The 24,602-nt window shown below is 44.0% G+C and overlaps 1 protein-coding gene across 1 annotated transcript in view; it reads right to left on the bottom strand.

Moving 5' to 3' along the window:
* Positions 1 to 22,369, bottom strand: part of LOC121864257 (phosphatidylinositol 3-kinase regulatory subunit alpha-like) — a 168,140-nt gene extending 145,771 nt beyond the window's left edge. The window contains exon 1 of the mRNA XM_042363336.1: positions 21,818 to 22,369. Coding sequence (XP_042219270.1) covers positions 21,818 to 22,277 — 460 coding nt within the window. The 5' untranslated portion in view covers positions 22,278 to 22,369. The remainder of the gene's footprint in view (positions 1 to 21,817) is intronic.
* Between the last annotated feature and the right edge of the window lie 2,233 nt (positions 22,370 to 24,602).

Below are 24,602 nucleotides of genomic sequence, written 5' to 3'. Positions count from 1 at the left end.
GACTACTACGTTAAACATAGTTCAGGTACCACTACTATTATGAACCTCCACCATAGTAAAGGTTCTGGGGAAGAGGTCACTCATCCATCAGTATCTCTCACAACACAGAACATTCTCTAATTACCTCCCTCCACGCTTCATTGTCAGCCCCTTGATAATAATAATAATAAAATAGATAAAAACATACCTATTGCCCGGGGTCGTTATGCCATTATTTATATATACCTTTGTTATGTAATTCCCTGGCGTTATGTCCGTGTCATTTACTTTCTCTCTCCGTAAGTGTAGCCAATGGGTGAGCTAAAACCCGAGTTTTTTTTTTTTTTTTTTTATTAGGCACTCCACTACATCGTTGTTTAAGGTGGAGCGCAGAAGCGTTTACAGCGCCCAACAGGGAAGCATGCTAAGTTCATGCTTGCCTTTATGTCTCACGAGTTAAGGGCGTAGAAGCCTGAAGAGTCAAGGGCGTAGAAGCCGACTGGTGTACCTACGAGGGAGTCCCATTTGACCTTTGAGCTTTGTATATGACCCCGACCTATCACATGAGGTCCCACAGGATGTAAGGGGGTGCCCAATAAACTAGCCCCCTCGGGGGCAATAAAAAAAATAAATCCTATAGTGACGTTTATTTATAGGATGTGGTTGGAGGAGGAGAAAAAGCAGGAGGAGGAAAAAGAGGAGGAGGAGAAAAGGGGAGAGAAGAAGAAGACCAGAATAAGGAGAAGTAAAAGACCCGGAGAAGTGGGAGGAAGAGGAGGAGGAGGAGGAGGACAGGAATGCCCCTCCATAGTGTCGCGCCACTCAGGGTCACAACACTGACTCCCCTTCCTCTTTCAGGGTCGCTTTCTTTTAGCCACCCATAATACAGCTATATCCCTCCCCCCTCCTGAGTGTGTGTGTGTGTGTGTGTGTGTGTGTGTGTGTGTGTGTGTGTGTGTGTGTGTGTGTAAAGTACTTTCAAGAGTCATAAAACTTTAGGAAGACGCTTTGAAATCTTTAAAATTCCAATCATATCTTTCTTACTTAAAAATAAATCTGTGTAGTGTAAAAACTGAGGCTTAGTGAACTTAAAAGACTCTGGTTGATGATACACATACACACAATCCCTCTATAAACCCTAACTCGTCTTTAAATCCCCCTGTAATCCCCTGAAAGTTCATTATGGCACTTGATGTATTAAACTATGCTTTCTTATTCTCTTTAATAGTTCTAACACTTCAAAATATTTCATCTTCTCAGTGATTGTCTTGTGCATGTCGCCTCAAGTTCAATTTGATCCTCCAGTAACATGTAATTGGGTCTTAATCTCATATTATTAATAAATTTCCTGAAATGTTGACAAATATCGTTCACTCACATCTCGACCAGTACTTAACTCACGCTGCATCAACTCAGAATCTCTTATGTGCTGAACCTTCCTCCAGTCCTCATGTTTCCTAATCAACCTCATTTTAAAATATTAATTTATACTCGTAAGATTTATTTGTGAGTTAGTAAAACATAATTATTCGTAAATTTCTTCACGCGAAAGAAAGTCAACAGAACTCAATAAAAACAACTTCAACGACGCTGATGTGTGACTAGTCGTAAGTGCAATAACTGCCAACCTTTAACTAATGGTTTGTTGGGAGATGATCAATGACATCGACCATAAGTTACCACCACAGACGAGGTCATTAGAAAAACAGCATCTGGTAACATGAGATGACACGTTGACCATGTGTGTGTGTGTGTGTGTGTGTGTGTGTGTCTGGTAGAGGAGCTGTGAGCCAGGAACACGAACAAAGCGATAACAAAGAAGGACTGAGCGAGTGACGGAGGAGGGCAGACAGCATGCAGCAGCAGCAGCTTGGCACCACAACACAACACCCGCTCCATCACCAGTGTCGTCCCGCCCAATACATACGGTATCAACAAAAGGAATACCAGCAAGACTGTTGATTTAACCTTGGGTGAGTATGTCGAGTACACATCCACGATAAAAACTGGTGTGAAACTGCTTGGCAGGTCTGGCACACGCTGCGGGGGGCGGGTGGGGAGCAGGGCCACACTGTTGGAGGTATACGGCACCTTCCAGTCTCTGTCCTGTTACATAAGATAATAAAACGGTTTATGTCAAGAGCTTTGCTTATGGGCTGCGTATTACTCAGCCTAGAATAAGGCCGTCGTTAACATGAGAACACGTCCCATGGTGTGGTGAAAAGTGTGAGTGTGTGTTTTGGTGTGGTGTTTATGGGCGTGTTACTTAGCAAGAGGAGGGGGGGGGGGTGTAATTGTGATGAGCCACAGGCGCCGCTATATTTGTGTGGCTGGCCTTGGTAGGTGTGAGGGAGGAGGTTGGGGGGAGCTGCAGTGCCAGAGCGTGGTGACCACGTGACCACCAGACAGGGTACAGAGAAGGGACATCCTCGTCACCTTTTGTCCCTTTGTGGGAACCAAAACATCTGAAGGAAGTAATAAATTGTACAGGACCAGCCAGGGAGGGGAGCCACACGAACACCTCACCAAGAAGCTGGAGCCTCGAATACAGCCCAGGGGGTGGAGGACCCTCGCTGCGCGCTGGCTCAACCAGGAAGTGAAGGGAGGCGTCTCACTCACACCTGTCAAAAAATGTAATGAAGAGACCAACCGGAAATTAAGACCATTAAGACAAGACAGTAAAGGGAAGAACAAGATGGTAGAAGAAAGGAAGAGCAAGGTGAACGGAAAACAAACGGAGGAGTAAGAAAACAATAGCATTAAAACAAATAAAAGAGGAAGAATATGTAAACAGTGTGGAGCCTTCAGTTATTATTATTAGTGATAACATTTTGGCACTAACACACGTATATATCTCCATCTTACTGTGTATCAGGAGAGAGAGAGAGAGAGAGAGAGAGAGAGAGAGAGAGAGAGAGAGAGAGAGAGAGAGAGAGAGAGAGAGAGAGAGAGACTTTATGAACCTAAATTCAGCTCCACGTCAACTCTGTAACCTCTAAACTGCCCCCCCCCCCACGTTAAGGAACACACACACAGAGGTTAAGAATACCGCCACAGTTTATTTGTTCATCCCAGCGACTTTATAACCTTTACATAGACTCCATAATGCATAACAATAACCTTTACCTTTAACCAAGATCTAAATAAATTCATTCCCTTTTAAACGTGTAAATATGGGTAAAAATTTTATATATAAGAAAGGAAATATAAATATAAACTGGAGGTAGAGACAATTATATATACACACACACACACACATTATTATTTTCCACACAATGTATATAAGAAAAATACATAAGGAATTGCCACATAAAGGAGGTTGGAGGAGAAGAAAGATGGAGAAGAGATGTAAGAATGATTTAAGAATAACTCGGGCAAGGAATGGAGAGAGGCACACCCAACCCCTCACACACACACACACACACACACACACACACACACACACACACACACACAACACATACCCCTCTCCTTTATATTCTTCTTCAGTCGGTTAGGTTAGGATAGGATAGGATAGGTTAGGGCATATTGAAACTAAGGCCCATTTGACATACAGTAAGCCTCCCTATCAGCTCCCTAAGCTCAAGACGCCCACAACACCCACCTTATCTCTTCACAGTAACGACTATTGCAAGAATCCCGCCTGATGCTGTGTCGATCCTAAGCTATCTATCAATCTATTGCCTTCCCCTCCCTCGTGCACTTTTATGTGTGTTGGACCAAGAGAGAGAGAGAGAGAGAGAGAGAGAGAGAGAGAGAGAGAGAGAGAGAGAGAGAGTCAAAGGAAGGAAGAAAGAAAGAGAGAGAGAGAGAGAGAGAGAGAGAGAGAGAGAGAGGAGAAACCTCAAAGAGAGAGAGAGAGAGAGAGAGAGAGAGAGAGAGAGAGAGAGAGAGAGAGAGAGAGAGAGTACAAGAAAAAAGTCTACCCAGCGGCGACGAGTTAGGGTTGAGGTAGGAAATGGAACGATTCAACATTAAATAAAACTTCAAGACAATAAACAAATAAAAATATAACCCCAACTGTAAATTAAGTAAAGAAGGAAGAATAAATAAATAATAAAAAAATAATGAAAAATAAAGGAAATCAGATTAGTACAAACAAGTCATATAAAAAAACTGGTACAAACACACAGTAGACAAATAATATAAAACAGTTTTGTACAACACCGCAAAATTCCTGGCAGCCGTGGTCTGGTTGCGCCACATATCAGGTTTTACACCAAGCGTGAGTATTATGCACGCAGTGGGATACAAGTCACTTAGATACACCCTGAAACAACCAGCCAACACAACACGACCTATACCTAGCTTTTTATTAGTGTTTTATAGAAGGTACAGATTGAGTTCCTGCCCCCGAGCTCCTCAGTGTTTACTCAACATTCATACTTCCCAAGCTCACCTATGCCTCCCCTACCTGGTCTTCCTCCCTAAATGCCACACAACGTAAACAACTAGAAAAAGTGCAAAAGAGGGCATGCAAGATTAATCTCTCCCCTTCCTACTCCACATATCAAGAAGCGCTCAACACACTGACCCTCTCGGCTCTCACTGACCATCACCACGACCTCATCTGCAAATTTGGTGAGAAGCTTCTGCACCATCCACGACACCGGCTCCTACTACCACCTGAGATCCCTCGCCCGAGAATTGCTGTTCAACACCACAACCACATCCAGCCCATACGAGCACGAACTGATCGCTATAAGAACAGCCCAGTCCCAACCATTGTAAAAATTATCAATAACTTGTAATCAACCATTGTATTCACTCCCAGTCAATCCTACTTCTTGCACTGTCACTATGTTGAAATGCCCTATAGTTTGAGCCTCTCCCCACCTAGCTATTATATATCATATTTGTATCACTTATGTTACTTATATATTATTTGTAAATCATGAGACCCATTCCCCAATTATGTAACTGTATATTTTCAGCCTTCCGGGTGCCATGCTCTTTCAATAAACCGTTAATTATTATTATTATTATTATTATTATTAGTATTATTATTATTATTACGAGGAACGCGAGACACAGGGAGAACTGTCGCTATGGCCTACCTGTATATTGACACTGAGAGTCGTACCTTCCCTCGTGTGACAACTGGTGAAAGACGTCTATTTTAGTATTTTTTTGTTGTTGCACCAATTAACAGCTGGAGACAGATTTATTCAGTGTTGTGGAGCATGTGACAGCTGGTGAAATAAATCGTACGACTTATAACCATCTCTGTGCTGGGTATTTCTTAAAGCAGGATAAATATAAACAGAAAATAGACCACGCGCGGGCCAGCCAATTTAAATGACACACACACACACACACATACACACACACACACACACACACACACACACCTATTATGGAAAGTTTCGTTCAGACTCCTATACAAATCCATAGAAGTTCAAAGTGATATTTATTTACGGTCTCTGATAAGGTAAAATAATAAAAAAAAGGCGGGGGGGGGGGAGGGGACACTTAAGACTGGAGCCGCAGTAAACAAAAACATCAACAAACAAACAAATAAATACTTGGTAAACAATGGCATGGAGGAATGGCCATTAACCCCGTCAACATTCTACCTTAATGAAGGAGTCTTGGGACCTTACCGTATGTGGCATTATTAGCGAGCTGCCTTCCTTAAGTGCCAGGTCAGTGAGGCTCCTTCCTAAGTGCCCATATCAGTGGGGCTCCTCCATGAGTGCCAATATCAGTGGGGCTCCTCCATGAGTGCCAATATCAGTGGGGCTCCTCCATGAGTGCCAATATCAATGAGGCCACCTTCCATGAGTGCCAATATCAGTGAGGCTCCTCCATGAATGCCAATATCAATGAGGGCCACCTTCCATGAGTGCCAATATCAGTGGGGCTCCTCCATGAGTGCCAATATCAGTAAGGCTCTTTCATGAGTGACAATATCAGTGAGGCTCCTCCATGAGTGACAATATCAGTGAGGCTCCTCCAAGTGATTATCATACAGTGCTCCGACAGTACATCCCAAGGAAAAGTCAGACAGTGGGTACTTTATCGGTCACCTTCAAAGTGCCAGTGACAAAGACCACCGCGGTGTTTACATATATCGTGAAAACTGTGTCGGCGACCCCAAGCGCCAAGGACAAGGACCCACGGTTTTTACGACTGACAAATATTAACAGATGTCTATCAGTGTCAGTGGCCCTCAAAGTGCCGTCAGTGAGTTTATGGCCACCGGAGACAAACACTTCCGTCCGCCCACAACAGATATCAACAGATGGCCACCAATCACTTACTCCCGACGCACTCTGTACCATCTAATGCGTGGGAACGGTTATCCTGATGGCAGTGTTATCGCGCGACTCAAGTCACTGAACATATTCCACGCGCGTAGCCGTAGACAAGGCCGTCATACACATAAGCCCATTAGGACCGTAACCTCCACTAGGAAACCGGAGAAACCCACCCCTGACAGACCGTACCATTACACTGAACTTCCACGGATATGGTATGATCTCCCGTCTCTACTGCTATCCAACGTCACTTTCCTAGCTAACAAGTTTGACGAGCTGGCAACTACAGTCAGGTCAGCCGCCGCGAGCGTCGTTGCCATATGTGAGGCTTGGCAAATTGTGCCTGGAAGCATTATGGGTACGTGTTGTGTCACGGGCCCACCCGCGCCACACTGCTTCCATCATAATCTGTGTGTCATACCATCCGCCTCGCTCACCCACCAGAGACACTCTTATCAATCATCTCATCACCACCTCAGACCACCTCAGAGTTAGGTACCCACGTGCCAAGTTAGTATTATGCGGGGATTATAATGAAATTGACACCACTGATATCCAGGACCAGCTGTCACTATCACAAGTTGTGAACTTCCCCACACACGGTCAAAATACCCTTGACCTTATCTTAACTGACTTAGCGGACCAGTACCAACCACCTCAACCAATGCCTCCTATCGGGTGTAGCACACACTTGTCAGTGCTCTGGTCCCCATCTGCCACTCCCACTCAAGTACAGAGACCCTACATCAAGACCTACAGGCCGATTACTGACTTTGCAGTGCGCCTCTTCGGGCAGTGGATAGTTCACCATCCCTGGACTGAAGTACTTAGCGTGGATGACGTGGAAACCAAATGGAAAAATTATACCAACACCACCACGGAAGCTCACCACCACTTCTTCCCCGAGAAGTCCGTCAGATCTCACCCAGCTGACTTGCCCTGGATCACACCCCGGATCAAAAGACTTATGCAACAGAGAGACAGAGCCTTTCATCTCAATGACCACATCCGCTACAGATACCTTCGCAACCAAGTCATCCGCGAAATACGCACTGCAAAGAAGTCCCACTACCCAACCAAATTACAACACCTGAAGCAGACCAACATCAGTCAATGGTATGGTAAGCTTAAGGAACTCTGTGGACTAAACAATAAGACACACCCCCTCCCCTTCCTTAGCCATCTCACTAATGTTGACGCAGCTGAGCAATCAAATAACCATTTCGCTACTATATGCCAGACGCTCCCCCGGCTTGACACAACCACTCTCCCTGCTTACCTACCAGCTCCTCTTCCCACTGACTTAGTAGAAGAATTTGAAGTAGCAAAACGTCTGGACAAACTAAAATTAAAACGCTCTACCACCCCCATTGACTTACCAATGAAACTCTTCAAGGAGTTCTCCCAGGAGCTTGCTAAACCCCTATGCTCCATCATCAATGCTTCTCTCAGTCAAGCCAGATGCCCACCTGACTGTTAGACCTCTTATGTATCACCAGTGCCCAAGTCAACCAGCCCACAATCCTTAAATCAGCTACGCCCTATTGCAATCACCCCAATACCCAGCCTAATCTGTGAAAGTTTTGTGTTCGACTGGGCTTATGCTGATATTGCAGGAGTCGTAGACCCTCAGCAATTTGGCAATATGAAAACTTCCTCCACCACTCACTGTCTTGTCAGCTTTCTCGATTACATATACCGCCATCTCGAGAAACGGGAAACGTCTGTAGCTGTCGCCTTCATTGATTTCACTAAAGCATTCGACCTAGTCGACCACAATATAATCATCAACAAAGCTATTGACCTCGGGCTTCGGAGAAGTCTTATACCATGGCTTACAGACTTCCTCAGTGACCGACGCCAAGCTGTACGCTTCCGAGGGGCTGTCTCCACCTTTCAGTCACTCACCTGTGGCGTCCCCCAAGGCACCCAGATGGGACCACTCTGCTTCCTTATGCTTATCAATGATGCCCTAAGAGAAACCCCCGCTCGCTGGAAATATGTCGACGACTCCACAATTGGAATCAGCGTCAACAATTCTGCTCCCGACTATACCGCCCTTCAGGATTTATTGAACAGTCTCCAAAACTGGGCCACCAACAACTACGTCACAATCAACCATACCAAGATCATGGTTATGCACATCAACATCTCCTCCGACATTGTCCCACCCCCTTCCATTACTTTAGGTCCGAACACACTCCAGGTTGTAGATTCCACGAAGCTCCTCGGCGTCACCATAGACAACAAACTAAATTGGAAACCACACGTCAGTGAAGTTGTCAAATCCTCCAGTTTCCGTCTTCACCTCCTCCGCCGACTCAAGTCCCTCGGAGTTCCTGCACCCGAGCTCCTCAGTGTTTACTCAACATTCATACTTCCCAAGCTCACCTATGCCTCCCCTACCTGGTCTTCCTCCCTAAATGCCACACAACGTAAACAACTAGAAAAAGTGCAAAAGAGGGCATGCAAGATTATTCTCTCCCCTTCCTATTCCACATATCAAGAAGCGCTCAACACACTGACCCTTTCGACTCTCACTGACCATCACCACGACCTCATCTGCAAATTTGGTAAGAAGCTTCTGCACCATCCTCGACACCGCCTCCTACTACCACCTGAGATCCCTAACCCGAGAACTGCTGTTCGACACCACAACCGCATCCAGCCCATACGTGCACGAACTGATCGCTATAAGAACAGCCCAGTCCCAACCATTGTAAAAATTATCAATAACTTGTAATAAACCAGTGTATTCACTTCCAGTAAATACTACTTCTTGCACTGTCACTATGTTGAAATGCCCTGTAGTTTGAGCTTTTCCCCATCTAGTTGTTATATATCTTATATCACTTATGTTATTTGTATATTATTTGTAAATCATGAGACCCATTCCCCAATTATGTAACTGTATATTTTCAGCCTTCTGGCTGCCAAGCTCTTTCAATAAACCGTTAATTATTATTATTATTATGAGTGCCAATATCAGTGAGGGCCCCCTTCCATGAGTGCCAGGATGGTCATGGTGGTGCAAAAGTGGCAAAGATGGAGGTGGAAGGTGAGGTGGCCAAGTAGGAGAAGCAGGAGAGTGAAGTGGCCAGGTAGAAGGATGAAGAGGAGGGTGCAGTGGCCAATGAGAAGAAGCAAAAAGAGGACGATGGTTTTTTTTTTTTAACAAATTTATTGACAAAGCTTGAAGTACAGTGTGGTGGTTAGGTCGGGGGAATAGGGTGAGATGACCAGGCAGAAGGAGGGAGTGTGGTGGCCATGCTAGAGGAGGAGGGGAGGATGGAAAGACCAGGCAAAAGGAGGAGGAAGGTGCGATGGACCAGGCAGGAGGAGGAAGGAGGTGAGGTAGACAGGCAGGAGGAGGAAGAGGGGGAGGAGGGTAAGGTAGCCAGGCATGAGGAGGAGAGTAAAGTGGCCAGGCAGGAGGAAGAGGAGGGGGGCGAGGTGGCCAGGCAGTAACGTACATAAGGGGGTCACTCTTGTCCAGCAGTTATTTATAAGCGGAGGCAGAGTCAGAGTGTGTGTGTTGACGCAGGTGCTCAGCTAGACAGAAGCCCACGCTTGTCTTACCGGCGGTTGTGGGTCAGAGGGGTGTGTGTGTGTGTGTGTGTGTGTGTGTGTGTGTGTGTGTGTGTGTGTGTGTGTGTGTGTGTGTGTGTGTGTGTGTGTGTGTGTGTGTGGCATCTCTCATGACGTCTACTTCGAGGTTTGCGTCACTACAGATGGTCTTTATTAATTACCAGCCTCTTAACTATATGAGGCCAACCCTTTCAGTACAGTATATTAACCCACTGAGGGAGATACTGTAACTCCTTATATGATATGATGCTAAAATTTCTTGGGCCAATGAATTATCTCAATGAGTACGACACTTTAACCCAAGCTTGAGTATCGTAACCCCTTGTGAACGATACTAACTCGCTGAGGACGAAGAATTACACAATGACATCCGACTCCAGGAAAAGAGAAAACAGGGATTGGGCCTTAGACACTCGTTGGTGGTAAAGCGGAAACATCTTGTCTTCTCACTACTATGACCCGGGTTCGATAGAGACTTGGATGTGAGAAGGGGGGGTATTGTTCAGTGCACTCTTATACTAACACGGCCCTCATGAAGAACAAACTCTTCAAGATCCATGAAGAACAAACTCATCTGGACTAATGAAGAACAAACTCGTAAGGACCCATGAAGAACAAACTCTTCAAGATCCATGAAGAACAAACTCATCTGGACTAATGAAGAACAAACTCGTAAGGACCCATGAAGAACAAACTCTTCAAGACCCATGAAGAACAAACTCATCAGGACTCATGAAGAACAAACTCATCAGGACTCATGAAGAACAAACTCATCATCAGGACCCATGAAGAACAAACTCATCATCAGGACCCATGAAGAACAAACTCATCAGGACTCATGAAGAACAAACTCATCATCAAGACTCATGAAGAACAAACTCATCATCAGGACCCATGAAGAACAAACACATCAGGACTCATGAAGAACAAACTCATCATCAGGACTCATGAAGAACAAACTCATCATCAGGACTCATGAAGAACAAACTCATCAGGACTCATGAAGAACAAACTCATCATCAGGACTCATGAAGAACAAACTCATCATCAGGACTCATGAAGAACAAACTCATCAGGACTCATGAAGAACAAACTCATCATCAGGACCCATGAAGAACAAACACATCAGGACTCAGAAGAACAAACTCATCATCAGGACTCATGAACTCATCATCAGGACTCATGAAGAACAAACTCATCAGGACTCATGAAGAACAAACTCATCATCAGGATTCATGAAGAACAAACACATCAGGACTCATGAAGAACAAACTCATCAGGACTCATGAAGAACAAACTCATCATCAGGACTCATGAAGAACAAACTCATCAGGACTCATGAAGAACAAACTCATCAACAGGACCCATGAAGAACAAACACATCAGGACTCATGAAGAACAAACTCATCATCAGGACCCATGAAGAACAAACACATCAGGACTCATGAAGAACAAACTCATCATCAGGACTCATGAAGAACAAACTCATCATCAGGACCCATGAAGAACAAACACATCAGGACTCATGAAGAACAAACTCATCATCAGGACTCATGAAGAACAAAATCACCATGGAGGATTAAACAAGCTATCGACTTCCCCTCCCTTAGCAACAAGCCAAATTAAAGTGCACCCCTTAAGAGGTGTTTCCCTTTATGTACGCCTCGTTCTCTGTAGCACCTTAAAGTAAGACATGTTCTCTTTATCCCCTTAGGTAAAGAAGGTGCCTTACTACCTAAAAGTAAGACATGTTCTCCCTAACACCTAAAATAAGACATGTTCTCCCTAACACCTAAAATAAGACATGTTCTTTTCATCCAAACACCTAAAATAAGACATGTTCTCCCTAAAAGTAAGACATGTTCTCCCTAACACCTAAAATAAGACATGTTCTCCCTAACACCTTAAAGAAAGACATGTTCTTTTCATCCCCTTAGGCTAGAGAAGGTGCCTTATTACCTAAAGTAAGACATGTTCTCCCTAATACCTAAAAGAAAAACATGTTCTTATCCCCCCAAGACTCCCATCCATCTTAGACATAACCCTCCTACCTATACTCGTCAGGGTCAAATGTCTACTGTAGGTCAATCCCTTATCTGAGGCCATCATGTTCACCTTAGGAACACACACATTTAAACCTTACTTTTACTTAATATTCAAATAAATCGGGCACCGTAATCTGACAGATGAGACGAATTCGCTGTCCGATTTACACAACAAAAGTTATAAAAATAGCCTCTCTCTCTCTCTCCACACGGTGTTACGACCGTGTCGTATTTTTCTATTCTTTTTTTTATATAACATGCTTCCATGTTCCATATTATTCCTGTAATGATGTGTTATATTTACTATTATATAATCTAGTCACCTTAACCCTGTGCTGTTAAGGTTTTAACTGTTATTATTTGTTCTCTAACGACCATCTGCATCGTTAAACGACCCACCGGCGGGTCGCGTGGCGGGAACCGACCTTATATATAGGACCCACCAACTGACGGAGTTAGTTCAGTCCTCTTGTCATACAGTCCACATCCTTTGAGTAACACTCGTCACCTGTTACTTATACTTAATTTATTTGTGTTGTTCCTGTCGCCACCAATGTGGTATATCTATGTGAGTACCTATTTATGTCTCTATTTGTGTCCATCAGTATTTGCTTAGTTACATTTAAGTAATTCAGTGTTGTTTCACGTTATTTAATTTCAGTGTTAGTTTTTATATGTTTATGCAGTGTTAACGTAATCCAATGCTTTATTTTTAGTCTAGATGTTTCGATGTTTAGTATCATTTGTGTCTTAAAAGTTTCGATGGTGAATCAATTTGTTGTGACAGCCTAAGAGGCTCTTTATTGTGTTAATATTTAATTAATTAAATTCTTAAAGGTTTACTTTATTTATTTTTATTCCCTTTTAATTTACTTCACTTTTTTTTGTTTGGTTACGCCTAGAACCTGGATATTTAAGTAAATTAAGAGACGGTGTAACAACGGCAGCGTATTTGTACAGTATTATAATGTGGGTGTGGGGGTTCTACAGGGTTCAAAATAAGACGGGGTTCTATAGGGGTGAAAGTACAACATACATCGGGGTTCTATTTAAGGGGAGGGGCAGAAGGGGGGAAAATCTTGTACCATCCGTCCCTCTGATCAGCTGCCATACACGTGCCCTGAACACACCCAGTCGGAGAGAGCGGGTTGGACCTGATAACAAGACGGGGACTTCATTTAACGAGGGGGTTAACAAGTACCCTGGCACTAGGACGGGGACAAACACTAGTAAATGAAGTCATGACATACTAAGACGTGTTTGTGTTTGGACTCTTCACACAAGGCTTATGGGGACTAGCTTTCATATCTTTTTCTGAACATTAAGATTGTTTTTGAGTCTGTCCAGTGTCACAAGTAAAGTAATTCAACACTGATAACTTGTGTGTTCTAGAAACTTGCATTAATAATAATAATTCCAGTATCTTTAAATAATTTCAGTCCTCGTTATCATTATTTTGCTATTATTATTTTTTTGTGTGGTTATTTCTTAACACTTTGTAGCACCTTAAACACACACACTAAGGCAGTTAAAAGCCCCATTACCATCAACACGTACTGCCTTCCCCCCCTCACCATCACCACCTGTCTGGCTCAGCTCACCCTGCCTGAAGGTGGCGAGTATTAGGGTAGAACACACCGAGGTTTTCTCAGAGACACTCCCTGGGGTTATGTCTCCCGGACCACCACACGATGCCAACGATGTGTCCCTCTTTAACTAAACGGACCCACCCAACCATCCAACTCTGAGTCCGGATTCTGTGAAGTACTACACCTGCTGTTAATTTTTTTCTTATTCCGCTCGTAACTGCGATAGGAAAATTCATCGTAGGTGAAGGTAGATTCTCTGGAAATTTTAGTGATGTATTGGCGGCCATGTGGGTGTAATGGCTTAGACTGGGCTAATTAGATGTGTTTTTGTGTCACCAAGGAAAGTTTTGGTTTAGCTTAGGTTAGGTTCGGTTTATTTTAGGTTAGATTAGAGAAAGTTAGTTAGGTTAGGAGAGGCTAGTTTAGTTATTTCTGGTTAAGTTAGGATAACTTAGATATCCTCCAAGTCGTCAATGTGCCAATAACGCAGCGTTATCCTCTGACGAAACTTTAACCCAACGTCCTAAACCAGCGAGCCGGGGGGGAGGCCCCAGGACAGGTCTCTGGTCAACACAATAATTACACCACCATCACCTGTGTTCCGTGGTTCACCAGTAACGCGGCATCGCCTGATCTTAACGACGTGTAGCGGCCAATTACCAGATTCTGGCGACGTTCAGTGCACCAATTTGCGCGGTCTGAGGCCGTAAAATGTGGAGAATGACAGGATGAGGAGGAGTCGCCAGCCTCGGCGGCCTTTATCTTGGGTGTGAGGGACTCATGAAATCCTTCCCACATGTTATAGCTGTCACCGCCTCACAAATACTCACACAATTTTAACATAACTTTAAGTTACAATGGCATTTTTGGCTAAACACGAACAGCGACCTAGTTTCCGGCACTGCAGACACCTCGGGAATGAGGAACACGGCCCTATGATATCGATACTGGTACAACAATCCAAGATCAGCAGCAGTGGAACTACAATCCAAGTTTCCAGTTATGAAGGCAGTTAACTATTCTCAATTTATCGTAGCAACTGATTGACACATGACTGAACCACAATACAGTAATACTGAGGTACAGACGTGAGACCAACAAGCCGTGACACAGTGACTTCAACATAACCAAGGAATCCTGGACGTCAATCTGGAGAGGTAATCATCACATTCATTACACCTTCAGGGCCTTACGCTGTTCGCTTCTTGGTACGTTAATGAAGCTTTTGATACGTAACATCTTCATTAATACGGATACCTGGGTGTTAATTGGTCCCTGTCAGGTAGCCTTCGGTCGTCACTGGCAGCTTGTCATGTTACATAACCGGATTAATCAAGTAAAACGGATCACCTTTTTGTCATATGCGAATTAAGGATCAATAAACGGGGATTTCAGGAATGCAATCATAAGTCCTGACAGCAACTCTTTGAAAGTTCTCAAATACTGAATTTCATATGAATCTGAAATCGGGAAGGCAGTAATCAGGGAGGGCGACATTTCTGAAGCGCCTCTAAAAATATACACTACAATATTTTTTTCCCTGGTAGGCGTCACTTGCTGAATATTAAGGGCCTGGGGTTGCACTTTCACTAAAATCAACATAAAGAATAAAACGTGTGATAAATATCACTTTATAAATGCCTCTCGTGTAAAATAATATAGAGAAATTGGTTGACATAAATCATAGTTTTAATGTTAACTAAATGGTAAAAAAAAAAGTACATACAAAAGTAACAGTTCCAGCAGTATGGAACACACACACACACACACACACACTGCTTCGCGAGCAAGGTACAGGTAAGAAGGAACAGTACATCACTGTCATGGAATAACCATTTTCTGCTGCCCTACTTAAAGTTTATACAGCGCTCGCCTCCTGTCCTATGAGTCACTGGTTCACGTCCCGGGTGGTCGACCTAGATGTGAACGGGTAGTAGAGTTGAGGAAGTTAAGGCGGTCGAGTGCAGTGTCGGCCTTCTCTACCCTGTCTACCTTAAAGTCCAACTAAGACCCACTTTAACTTTAACCTAAACAACAGAAAAAGTTAATTTAGTCAATCTGATGTTTTAATACAACAATAACAACATTCATCATACTCATATAACATTAACACAGCAACACTGCTCACACATTTCAAAACCCCAACTTACTTTTCGTTCCTCAAGTTACCTGGCCACGTTAATGCGATGCCGTCAAGCCTGGACATGATATTAAATAAGCAATTTCGTACTGAGGATAATGTCCACGACGTTGTGTGCATGTCCCCGTGAGTCACCAAACACGCACTCTGTTAATCCTCGTGATGGTCTTCGTGCGTCACACATCACCAACTGTTATTAAACTCGCTGCTAAATTATCATGAAACACCAACAATGATCTAAAATAAAGTATATTATCTCCTTCAGCATTAACAATAATTTGTAATGGGGCAGATTACTTGCTTCAGCACCGGCATGGAACATCAACTTCCCAGAACGTCAACATAGAGAGCGAAGTCTGAAAGAGCGACCCAGGACCTCTGGACTCCCCGGCGCCTTGGTGAGTGACCGTGATGGCTCTGGTCTTCATCCATTCCGTCCGATTTTCATAAAACTTGGAACCTCCTGACTTCTCGACTCTCCTTAGTAAGAATAACGTCGAGCACGGTAAGAAATACGTAGAGTGTAAGATAAACGTAAAATAAAAGAAGAAACCATCGAATATGAGAAAATCGTCGAATAACACAGAAAAAAAAACACCAAATGCCAAAGGAAAAACATATACATCATGAATGAATAAAACGTCGAATACGGGAAAAAATCATAACAATAACAAGAATTGAACAGGTGTAATAGTGCCTGACATTACCGCTAATACTCACCTGCCAATAACAACACACACACACACACACACACACATACATATACACACATTATATACCTGTCATGGTTTTGGTATGAATCCGTGGTAGTAGGAGTAGGAGTGGATTATATTATATAAAGATAATATTATGTCGTATTTCTTATTTCTTACCGTAGAGTTCGATACCTTCACACTGGTTACTTACAGGAGATTATGGCGTATCTACGTAGAAGTTCACTCCACCACTCGACATTCCATGATTTATACTTGATAAATGATGATTTAATGAATTCATTTAATTTTCAACATCCATCTAAGTTATTGGTTATACTATGTCATAACCAATCAGTCATTACCTTCAGTAATAATAAGATAGGATCACAGATACGGGCAGATAATTGCACTTACATTTATTTGTCAAGCTTCCATACAATGATTTACAATTTGCATGGATATATGGTTCACTCACGTTCACGCTGTAATAAAATTAATCTTCTAAAACAGGGAATTTCCAACTTGGGGACACATGTGATTACTCTACTGTGGTATGACTTAACAGAGCCTTAATTCTTCAAGTGATACATTTACTGCCAGCCTGGATTGCTTTTGTTGCAACCAGGCTTCATCACAAGAACTTCTTCCCACGGCCATAACAACAAAAAGGTACTCTTGGGTTACCACACATAGTCTCGCGTCACTGACAGTCACTGGACGGTTGTCGCGGCAAGTAGAACTGGTAAGCGTGACTTGAATTAACCATTAGGTGCAATAGACCAGCCTGGATTGCTTTTGTCGCAACCAGGCTTCCACACGTGATATTTCCACGGGGATAACAAACCTAGGTTAACACACTTAGTCTCGTGTCGATCACGGTCACGGTAGACGGGTGTCGTGCAGGAGAACTCTGTAAGCGTGAATTAATTAACCATTTACTGTAGGTTTGATAGGCCAGCCTGGATTGCTCTTGTCGCAACCAGGCATCCACACGTGATATTTCCACGGGGATAACAACCTAGGTTAACACGCTTAGTCTCGTGTCGACGACGGTTCACAGGACGGAGTGGCGGTGGAGGACTCTGTGTGGTGTGGTGTCCCGCCCCCTTTCAGGAGGGAGAGGATGGAGACGACGTCTTAACTAACCCATGGCTCAGGGGATACTACTCAAAATGAGGTTTTTGGGTGTGAAGCGATGAACAGTACAACACTGTTTCACTGCCCACCCCCCTAAAGGCTGGCTAACATACACTAATTGAAAAATACATGTCCCAGTTATGCCTCGCCGGGCGTCTTATCTCTGGTAAAACAAACTTTGGAGTTGGTTGCGTGGGTAAGCCTAACGCAACCCATGACAATACCCAACAGCTCTCTCACTAGCTGGTCAATAACACCATGGGTCAGGAAGCTCTTCAGAAGGCCAAGCACAATAAACGGCTTTTAAAAGTATCGTAAAGTAGTACCCTTTTACCTGAACGACTTTTTTATTTATTCTTGTTCCGTGTTGACCATAAACAAGTAATATTATTATAAAATGAGGAACTAATTCAAATATTTGGTTTACCTGATGATTAGACACCCTAAGTTTGTTAAATCACTTGAGAAGATTAACAGTCGTATCGTTATCTGTGGTGTTAAGGTAAGGTAAGGCTAAGTTAGGGTAGATTAGCGTTAGGATGTTTAATATTCATTTGAAATAAACTCACGTGTCTAATCCCCAGGTGATCCGAAATATAAAAATAAAATAAAAATAATTCGACCCAAAATTTCAACACAAAATGTATGAATATTTCTGATTTCCTCCTACAGGTTATTCATACTGGCAAAAAAAATAATAAATAAATAAATAAATAAATAAATATATATATAAATCCGCCCTACATATTAAGTTCGTTCAGTCTCCAGGTAACAGGAAGCGACCGATTCATGTTTTGTTTCATTTATTAATCACTATTCAGATTTTTCCTTGATAATTCTGTTTGTTGTTGTCGAGTTATTTTGTTACGCTGTTCCTTTTCCTGTTTGGTAATCTATTTCTAATCTATAACAAAAGCTAAGAAAAATACGCAATTGCTAGCAGATCTAGGTATCAAGGTGAATTCTCTAATAGCAAATAGTTACAAAGATCACAATTTTATTTATTTGTTACCATGATTCATTTAGCGACACGTTATTCTATACCTAGGAGAGTGAGGTTACAATTTCTACTGCTAATTACTGTACATATCAACTGAGTCCAGTGTGTAGATTATCATCATCAACAAGGAATTACCACTAGAAATACACCCATTAATACATAATTCACCCCCATAAAACATAACTCACCCCCATAATACATAACTCACCCCCATAATACATAATTGACCCCCATAATACATAATTGACCCCCATAATACATAATTGACCCCCATAAAACATAACTCACCCCCATAATACATAACTCACCCCCATAATGCATAATTCACCCCCATAATACATAACTCACCCCCAAAAAACATAACTCACCCCCATAATACATAATTGACCATAATACATAACCACCCCATAATACATGAATTATACTATAATGTATACATAATACAGCATTGACATACCAGTACGGTTAATACATACATTAACTCACCCAACATCTTATCATTCACCCCCATAATACATAACTCACCCCCATAATACATAATTCACCCCCATAATACATAATTCACCCCTATAATACATTAACTCACCCAACATCTTATCTTATCATTATTTCAGTACGAAGTGAGGACTAAGCCAACGCTGGAACACAAATCGCATAGCTTCTGGGAGATAAATAACCAACTTCACGTTTTATAGAATGTGGGAATGAATGATATGGACTGTTCTTACGAGACAGGATGTACGCTTGACCTACTTAACTCTGGGAGCTGTTATGAGGTGTAATATTGGAGGTTCATTAGTGCCTACATCCAGTTCGAGGGAGAGAGAGAGAGTGTACGTGCAATATTCTAGGTTCATTTATGCCTGCAGCCAGTTCGAGTGTGTGCGCAATATTCTAGGTTCATTAATGACTACATCCGGTTCGAGAGAGAGAGAATCCCAGGAAATCTGAATTCAGCGTCACAATCATGCAGAATTGACTGACTGACTGACTTCCTTTCCCCTTCGTCAATATCGTGGCGCCAAGCTGTTTATCACTACCCGCCGCCATCATGCTATTAAGCCCCGTACCTCACCGGGGGTCTTGGGACTGAGGAGGACCATCTGTGTTAAGTCCCAGACAACACCTCCCTCCTGTCACCCTCACCTTGACCCCTGGTGACCTGTTCTACAATCACTTTGACCCCTGGTGACCTGTTCTACCATCACCATGAACCCTGGTAACCTGATCTACCATTATCATGAACCGTGGTGACCTGTTCTACTAACACCTTAAACCTGATGACCTGTTCTACCATCACCGTGAACCCTGGTGATCAGTTCTACCATTACCTTAACCCCTGGTGACCTGTTGTACCATCACCTTAACCCTAGTGACCTGTTGTACCATCACCTTAACTCTGGTGATCTGTTCTACCATCACCTTAACCCTGATGACCTGATCTACCATCACCTTGTCCCGTCCCCTGCCTGCAGCTCAAACCCTCACCAGAGTCCGAGGTTACAACCCCTCCCTGGTGATCTGCACTACCACCTTCATCACTGCCCCTTGTCTGGTGGTGGAAGGGCGTCACCGGCAGCAACAGTTGCGAGGGAGGGGTGTCCCGGCAAGGGGTACGAGTGTTGCGTCAGCTTGTGGATAATGACTGGTTTTGTGACAGTGTGTGCAGGTGGACACGCAACCCCTCCCGTGCTTCCCAGAGCCTCGCCTCCCTTACCCACCTCCTCCTCCTCCCTCCCTACCCGCTACAGTGCACGTCGTCGCCTCCTCAACATGCACCGCCACGGAGTTATGAATGTTTCGGCCATGAAAACTAGTCTCAACCTGACTTAACCATATCTGCTGAAGTGAAGAGGATTTGTCTTTTCTTACTTCAATTCTAAGCATTTGAATATGAAAATGATCACATCCACTTGAAACCGTTAACAGTCGAGACAGTCCAGTCATCATGGCCGAAACAACCACAGTCAGGCAGCCACGTCCAGGTCCTCCTCTACGGACGTCGGGACAAATTCCAACACCAAAATGATAAGAACGACAAAAATTACACCAGTTTAACTACCTTCCGGTCCTTATACCCTGTTACTTACGAAAAAAAAAGGAGAAGGTTTGGTTACGCTGTTATATCACGCTAATATATAATTTGGTTAGATTATTATTATCATGCTACGGTCGCTTTCAGTAGGGTCAGTTTGGTTTGGTTAAGTGATCACACAAGGATTTATAAGGTGAAATCATGTTAGGTTATGTTAGGTGATCAAGTTAGGCTAGGTGTGGTTACGTTTGGCCACATGTATTTGATTAAGATAAATAACCTGAAGTTAGGTTTGCACTGCTGAGATCACGTTAGGTTTACTTAAATTAGATCAAGTAGGACCACATTACTAAAGTCAGATTACATTTGGTTACGTTAGGTAGGAGCTCGGCGAATATTCTTCCCTCACGTGACGGAAAAGTTACCCCTCTTGCCAAAGCCAGCCAACACGTGAATCCCTACGTTATCCAACTAAGAGTTTTATTACACCGCCGTTTTTACCCGCATTCACGAGGTGAGGCGCCACCACCATCAACGCAGTACGATGACCAGCCATTCACCAAGGAGGTGATCCAAGCAGCTATATCACACGACGGCTACATTTAGTGGTGGCGGCGAGACGGTGAGGCTACAGAGACGAGAGTGAGTATGTCGGGAAGGAGAGTTAAGAGGACATACCAGCACCACATGAGCCCATAATTACGGCGACAATCCCAGACGGGCGGCCACCACACTTCTGGGAAGCACAACAGACAGAACCTCGCCGTTTTCGCCGTTAAGTTGCAAAGTTTCTTCCTGGGTGCTGGTTGTGTGTGGGCCAACACTCACGTCTAGTCATAATGTGGATCTTGAAGGCTTATACCTGGCACACAGACAGACACACACATACATCATAGTTTCCTTTAACACCACAGACAAAAAAAAGATATCACATGCATAAGTAATATATGTTAAGGTTACAGGAACAAATACAAATATTATCGGGATCTGTGGCCGACAAATAACATGTTGAGCTTTGACAAGTTGTTTATAACTGACTGTCTAATGAAAATCCTCAACTGCCCATCCCTACAAGATTTTTGATAAAAGGAGAGTATCGCTGAAACCCAACTTTTCTTTCTCTTCGATATAAGGAAAATCTTGTTTGAGTGGACAGTTAGTTACTTCCATTAGACACTTGTACATAACTTGTGAAAGGTCACCATGTAGTGTACTTGTTTTTGACAGGTGATGGTAATGCTAACATTATTAATTATGTATGTGATTCCTACTTTGGTAAATTTTCTCTGGTCTGAGAGTATTCCTTCCCAGAGTGTGTGGGGGATGATACAAGGACCCTTAAGACTTACCTTCCTCAAAAAGGAAGACGGTCTCGGGCAGCAGGCAGGAGGCAGGGGCAACCATCTCCGGTTGTGGGCGAGTGGGCGTGGCCTCCTCCACCGCACGGTCACACACCAACCCTTCCAGTCTCCCCATTGGCTGCACTCGCCGTGGTTTCCACCCTGCACCACTACCCCCACCTTGGGGGGACACGCACATCCCTCCAGGCGTCGCATCTTGGGTCAAAAGGTCAACCAATAGCACATTGGGTCTTCCAGTATATCGAATGACATCTGACAGATCACTTAGAAAAAGCCATCCATTAGAGATTTTCCGAAGCGGCTTGGGGATAATCCACCCCTCTTGGTCAGGGTCTCCTGCAGGATGCAAACCCTTGTCTTGAAGGGCAGAGGGCGCTGTAGGCAGGGCAGTGGGAGGGGCTTTACCACACACGCTACACACCTCCCGTTCAGAGTGCCACTTGCACATGGTGGGATACTTGGGGTTACTGGCACACGTAGGACGCCGGTGGTGGACGGCGGCTCACAAGGTAGGCAGGCACAGCAGAGGACGAGTGCTGACAAGACGGTGTGCAGCAGGCGAGTGAATGGACAAGCGGGAGCCCGGCCCCTTCTAAGTATATCATGGCCTGATTCTCACCACAGCACACAGCCAACCTGGCCCACCCAAGAACACATATCATCACACGTGTAGACTTACAACACGTGTGACTACCGCCAAAATCAGAATTAAGAGAATGACCTAATTACTGATACTAAAAGGCTAGACAGTGCCAAACTTGCATCCAAAACACAAAACCAAGCCTCAGCCAAGTAATCCTTCGTCTGCCAGCAAATCTCGTTTTTCATGTGTTATTGACAGGCAGGTTATACTAGACTAGAGTGTGTGTGGTGAGTGAGCGGGTGTGTGCCGGCCTGCACGTACACCACGTGCTCTCTTCATTATCCTTCCTTTCCATCCCAAGCCCCTCCCCTCCCACAGCTAACAACACAAATTAGCCATTCTTGAACCTAAAGCTGATTCCTGGTGTTAAGTTACAGCAACCATGACAAGTACGGTGACCTGTAGTGATGAGCCTCTCCACTACCACTTGCCGACTCTCTCCCACTGCTGGTGAACACGTCCACACGTAGTCTGAAGGTGCTGACTAACACACCCAGTAATAAGGCTGTGTCACCATGATCTTGAATCGATGGACCAAACATTACTAATGTATGACACATTTCGTGTGGTAAGATGACACACTCTGGCACAAGACAATTTAAATTGGCGTATGGCTACTGCTTGTACTCACTCACACACACACACACACACACACACACACACACACACACACACACACACACACACAGATGCTCAAACACATATATAGGCAGGGATACTCCTGGCAGGTGCACGCAATAAATAAAACTGGCGGAGGGACTCGCCAAAAGCCTTCCGGGTGCCAGCATACAGGCACCGCCGTATCAACATCAAGCAGTTCAGATCTGGTCTTGGCAGAGCTGGCCAGAGGGGAGGTTGATGCAGGTGATCCCCGGCCGGTAAGTAAAGCCTCGGAAAGTTGTGGGCGAGGCGAGTAATGGAGCAGAATGACCGGAAAAGAGTCAGGGAGGGAGGGAGGAGTGGACTGCCCGAGCCGCCACACTCGAGCAAAACTCTAGCTGGTAAAAACTAACCACCACCAACTTGGCGGATTACTCACCACCGCTACTCCTGGGTCATCAACACCCCCCCCCCCCCACACAGTGGAGACAGGGAAGTGGAACCTTGCTACTCACTCAGGAATTTGCCCAAAGCTCTATTCCACCCGGAAAGAATCGAACTACGACCTCTTGCTTACGAGGTGAGCATGCCTACCACTGCACACACACAGAGCCACGGAAGCTCACCACCACTTCTTCCCTGAGAAGTCCGTTAGATTACACTCAGTTGATCTGCCCTGGATCACACCTCGGAAAAAAAGACTTATGCAGCAGAGAAACAGCTCCTTTTATATCAACGACAGCAACCGCTACGGAGACCCTGCGCAACAACGTCATCCGTGAAATACCCACTGCAAAGAAGTCTCACTACCCAGTCAAGCTGCAACACCTGAAGCAGACCAACAACAGTCAGTGGTATGGTAAGCTTAAGGAACTCTGTGGATTAAACAATAAGACACACCCCCTCCCCTTCCTTGGCCATCTCACTAATGGTGAGGCAGCTGAGCAATCTAACAACCATTTTATAACTATATGCCAGACGCTCCCCCGGCTTGACACAAACAGTCTCCCTGCTTACCTACCAGCCACCTCTCCCGCTGACTTAGTGCAAGAATTTGAAGTTGCAAGACAATTGGACAAACTCAGAATCAAGCGGTCCGTTACACCCATGATGGACTTCATTCTTTATTACAGGTGTGAAGTAACAGCCCTGACATTAATATAAGTGTTAATTAACAACTGTCATTAATACAGGCGTGGAAAAAGGTGAGTTTTACGTCAGGTAATCCTATACTTAACTATCAAATATTCCATTCCATTAAGCACTTGTTTCAATGTCAATAAAGGGGGAAAAAAGGTTTTGATATTCTTCCTTAACAAATGTATTCTTCGGCCACAACAAAAGGACTGTTTCAACTTTTCAACATTCGGGTTATATGGACCACAATCTTCTGTACAATCTGGAGTGTGGCCATCCAACATACCCCCCCCCCCCTTCCCCTACACGTACAATAATGACCGCCGCTACGTGCAACACTCGCTCTGAAAAAGTATCAATACGATTTTGTGAAAGACAATATGGCAAAACGGA

Source organism: Homarus americanus, unplaced genomic scaffold (assembly GCF_018991925.1).
Source record: "Homarus americanus isolate GMGI-L3 unplaced genomic scaffold, GMGI_Hamer_2.0 scaffold26351, whole genome shotgun sequence".
Taxonomy (NCBI): Eukaryota; Metazoa; Arthropoda; class Malacostraca; order Decapoda; family Nephropidae; genus Homarus; species Homarus americanus.
Note: the sequence above shows the minus strand (reverse complement) of the source record. Positions and strands in the feature narration are given on the sequence as shown.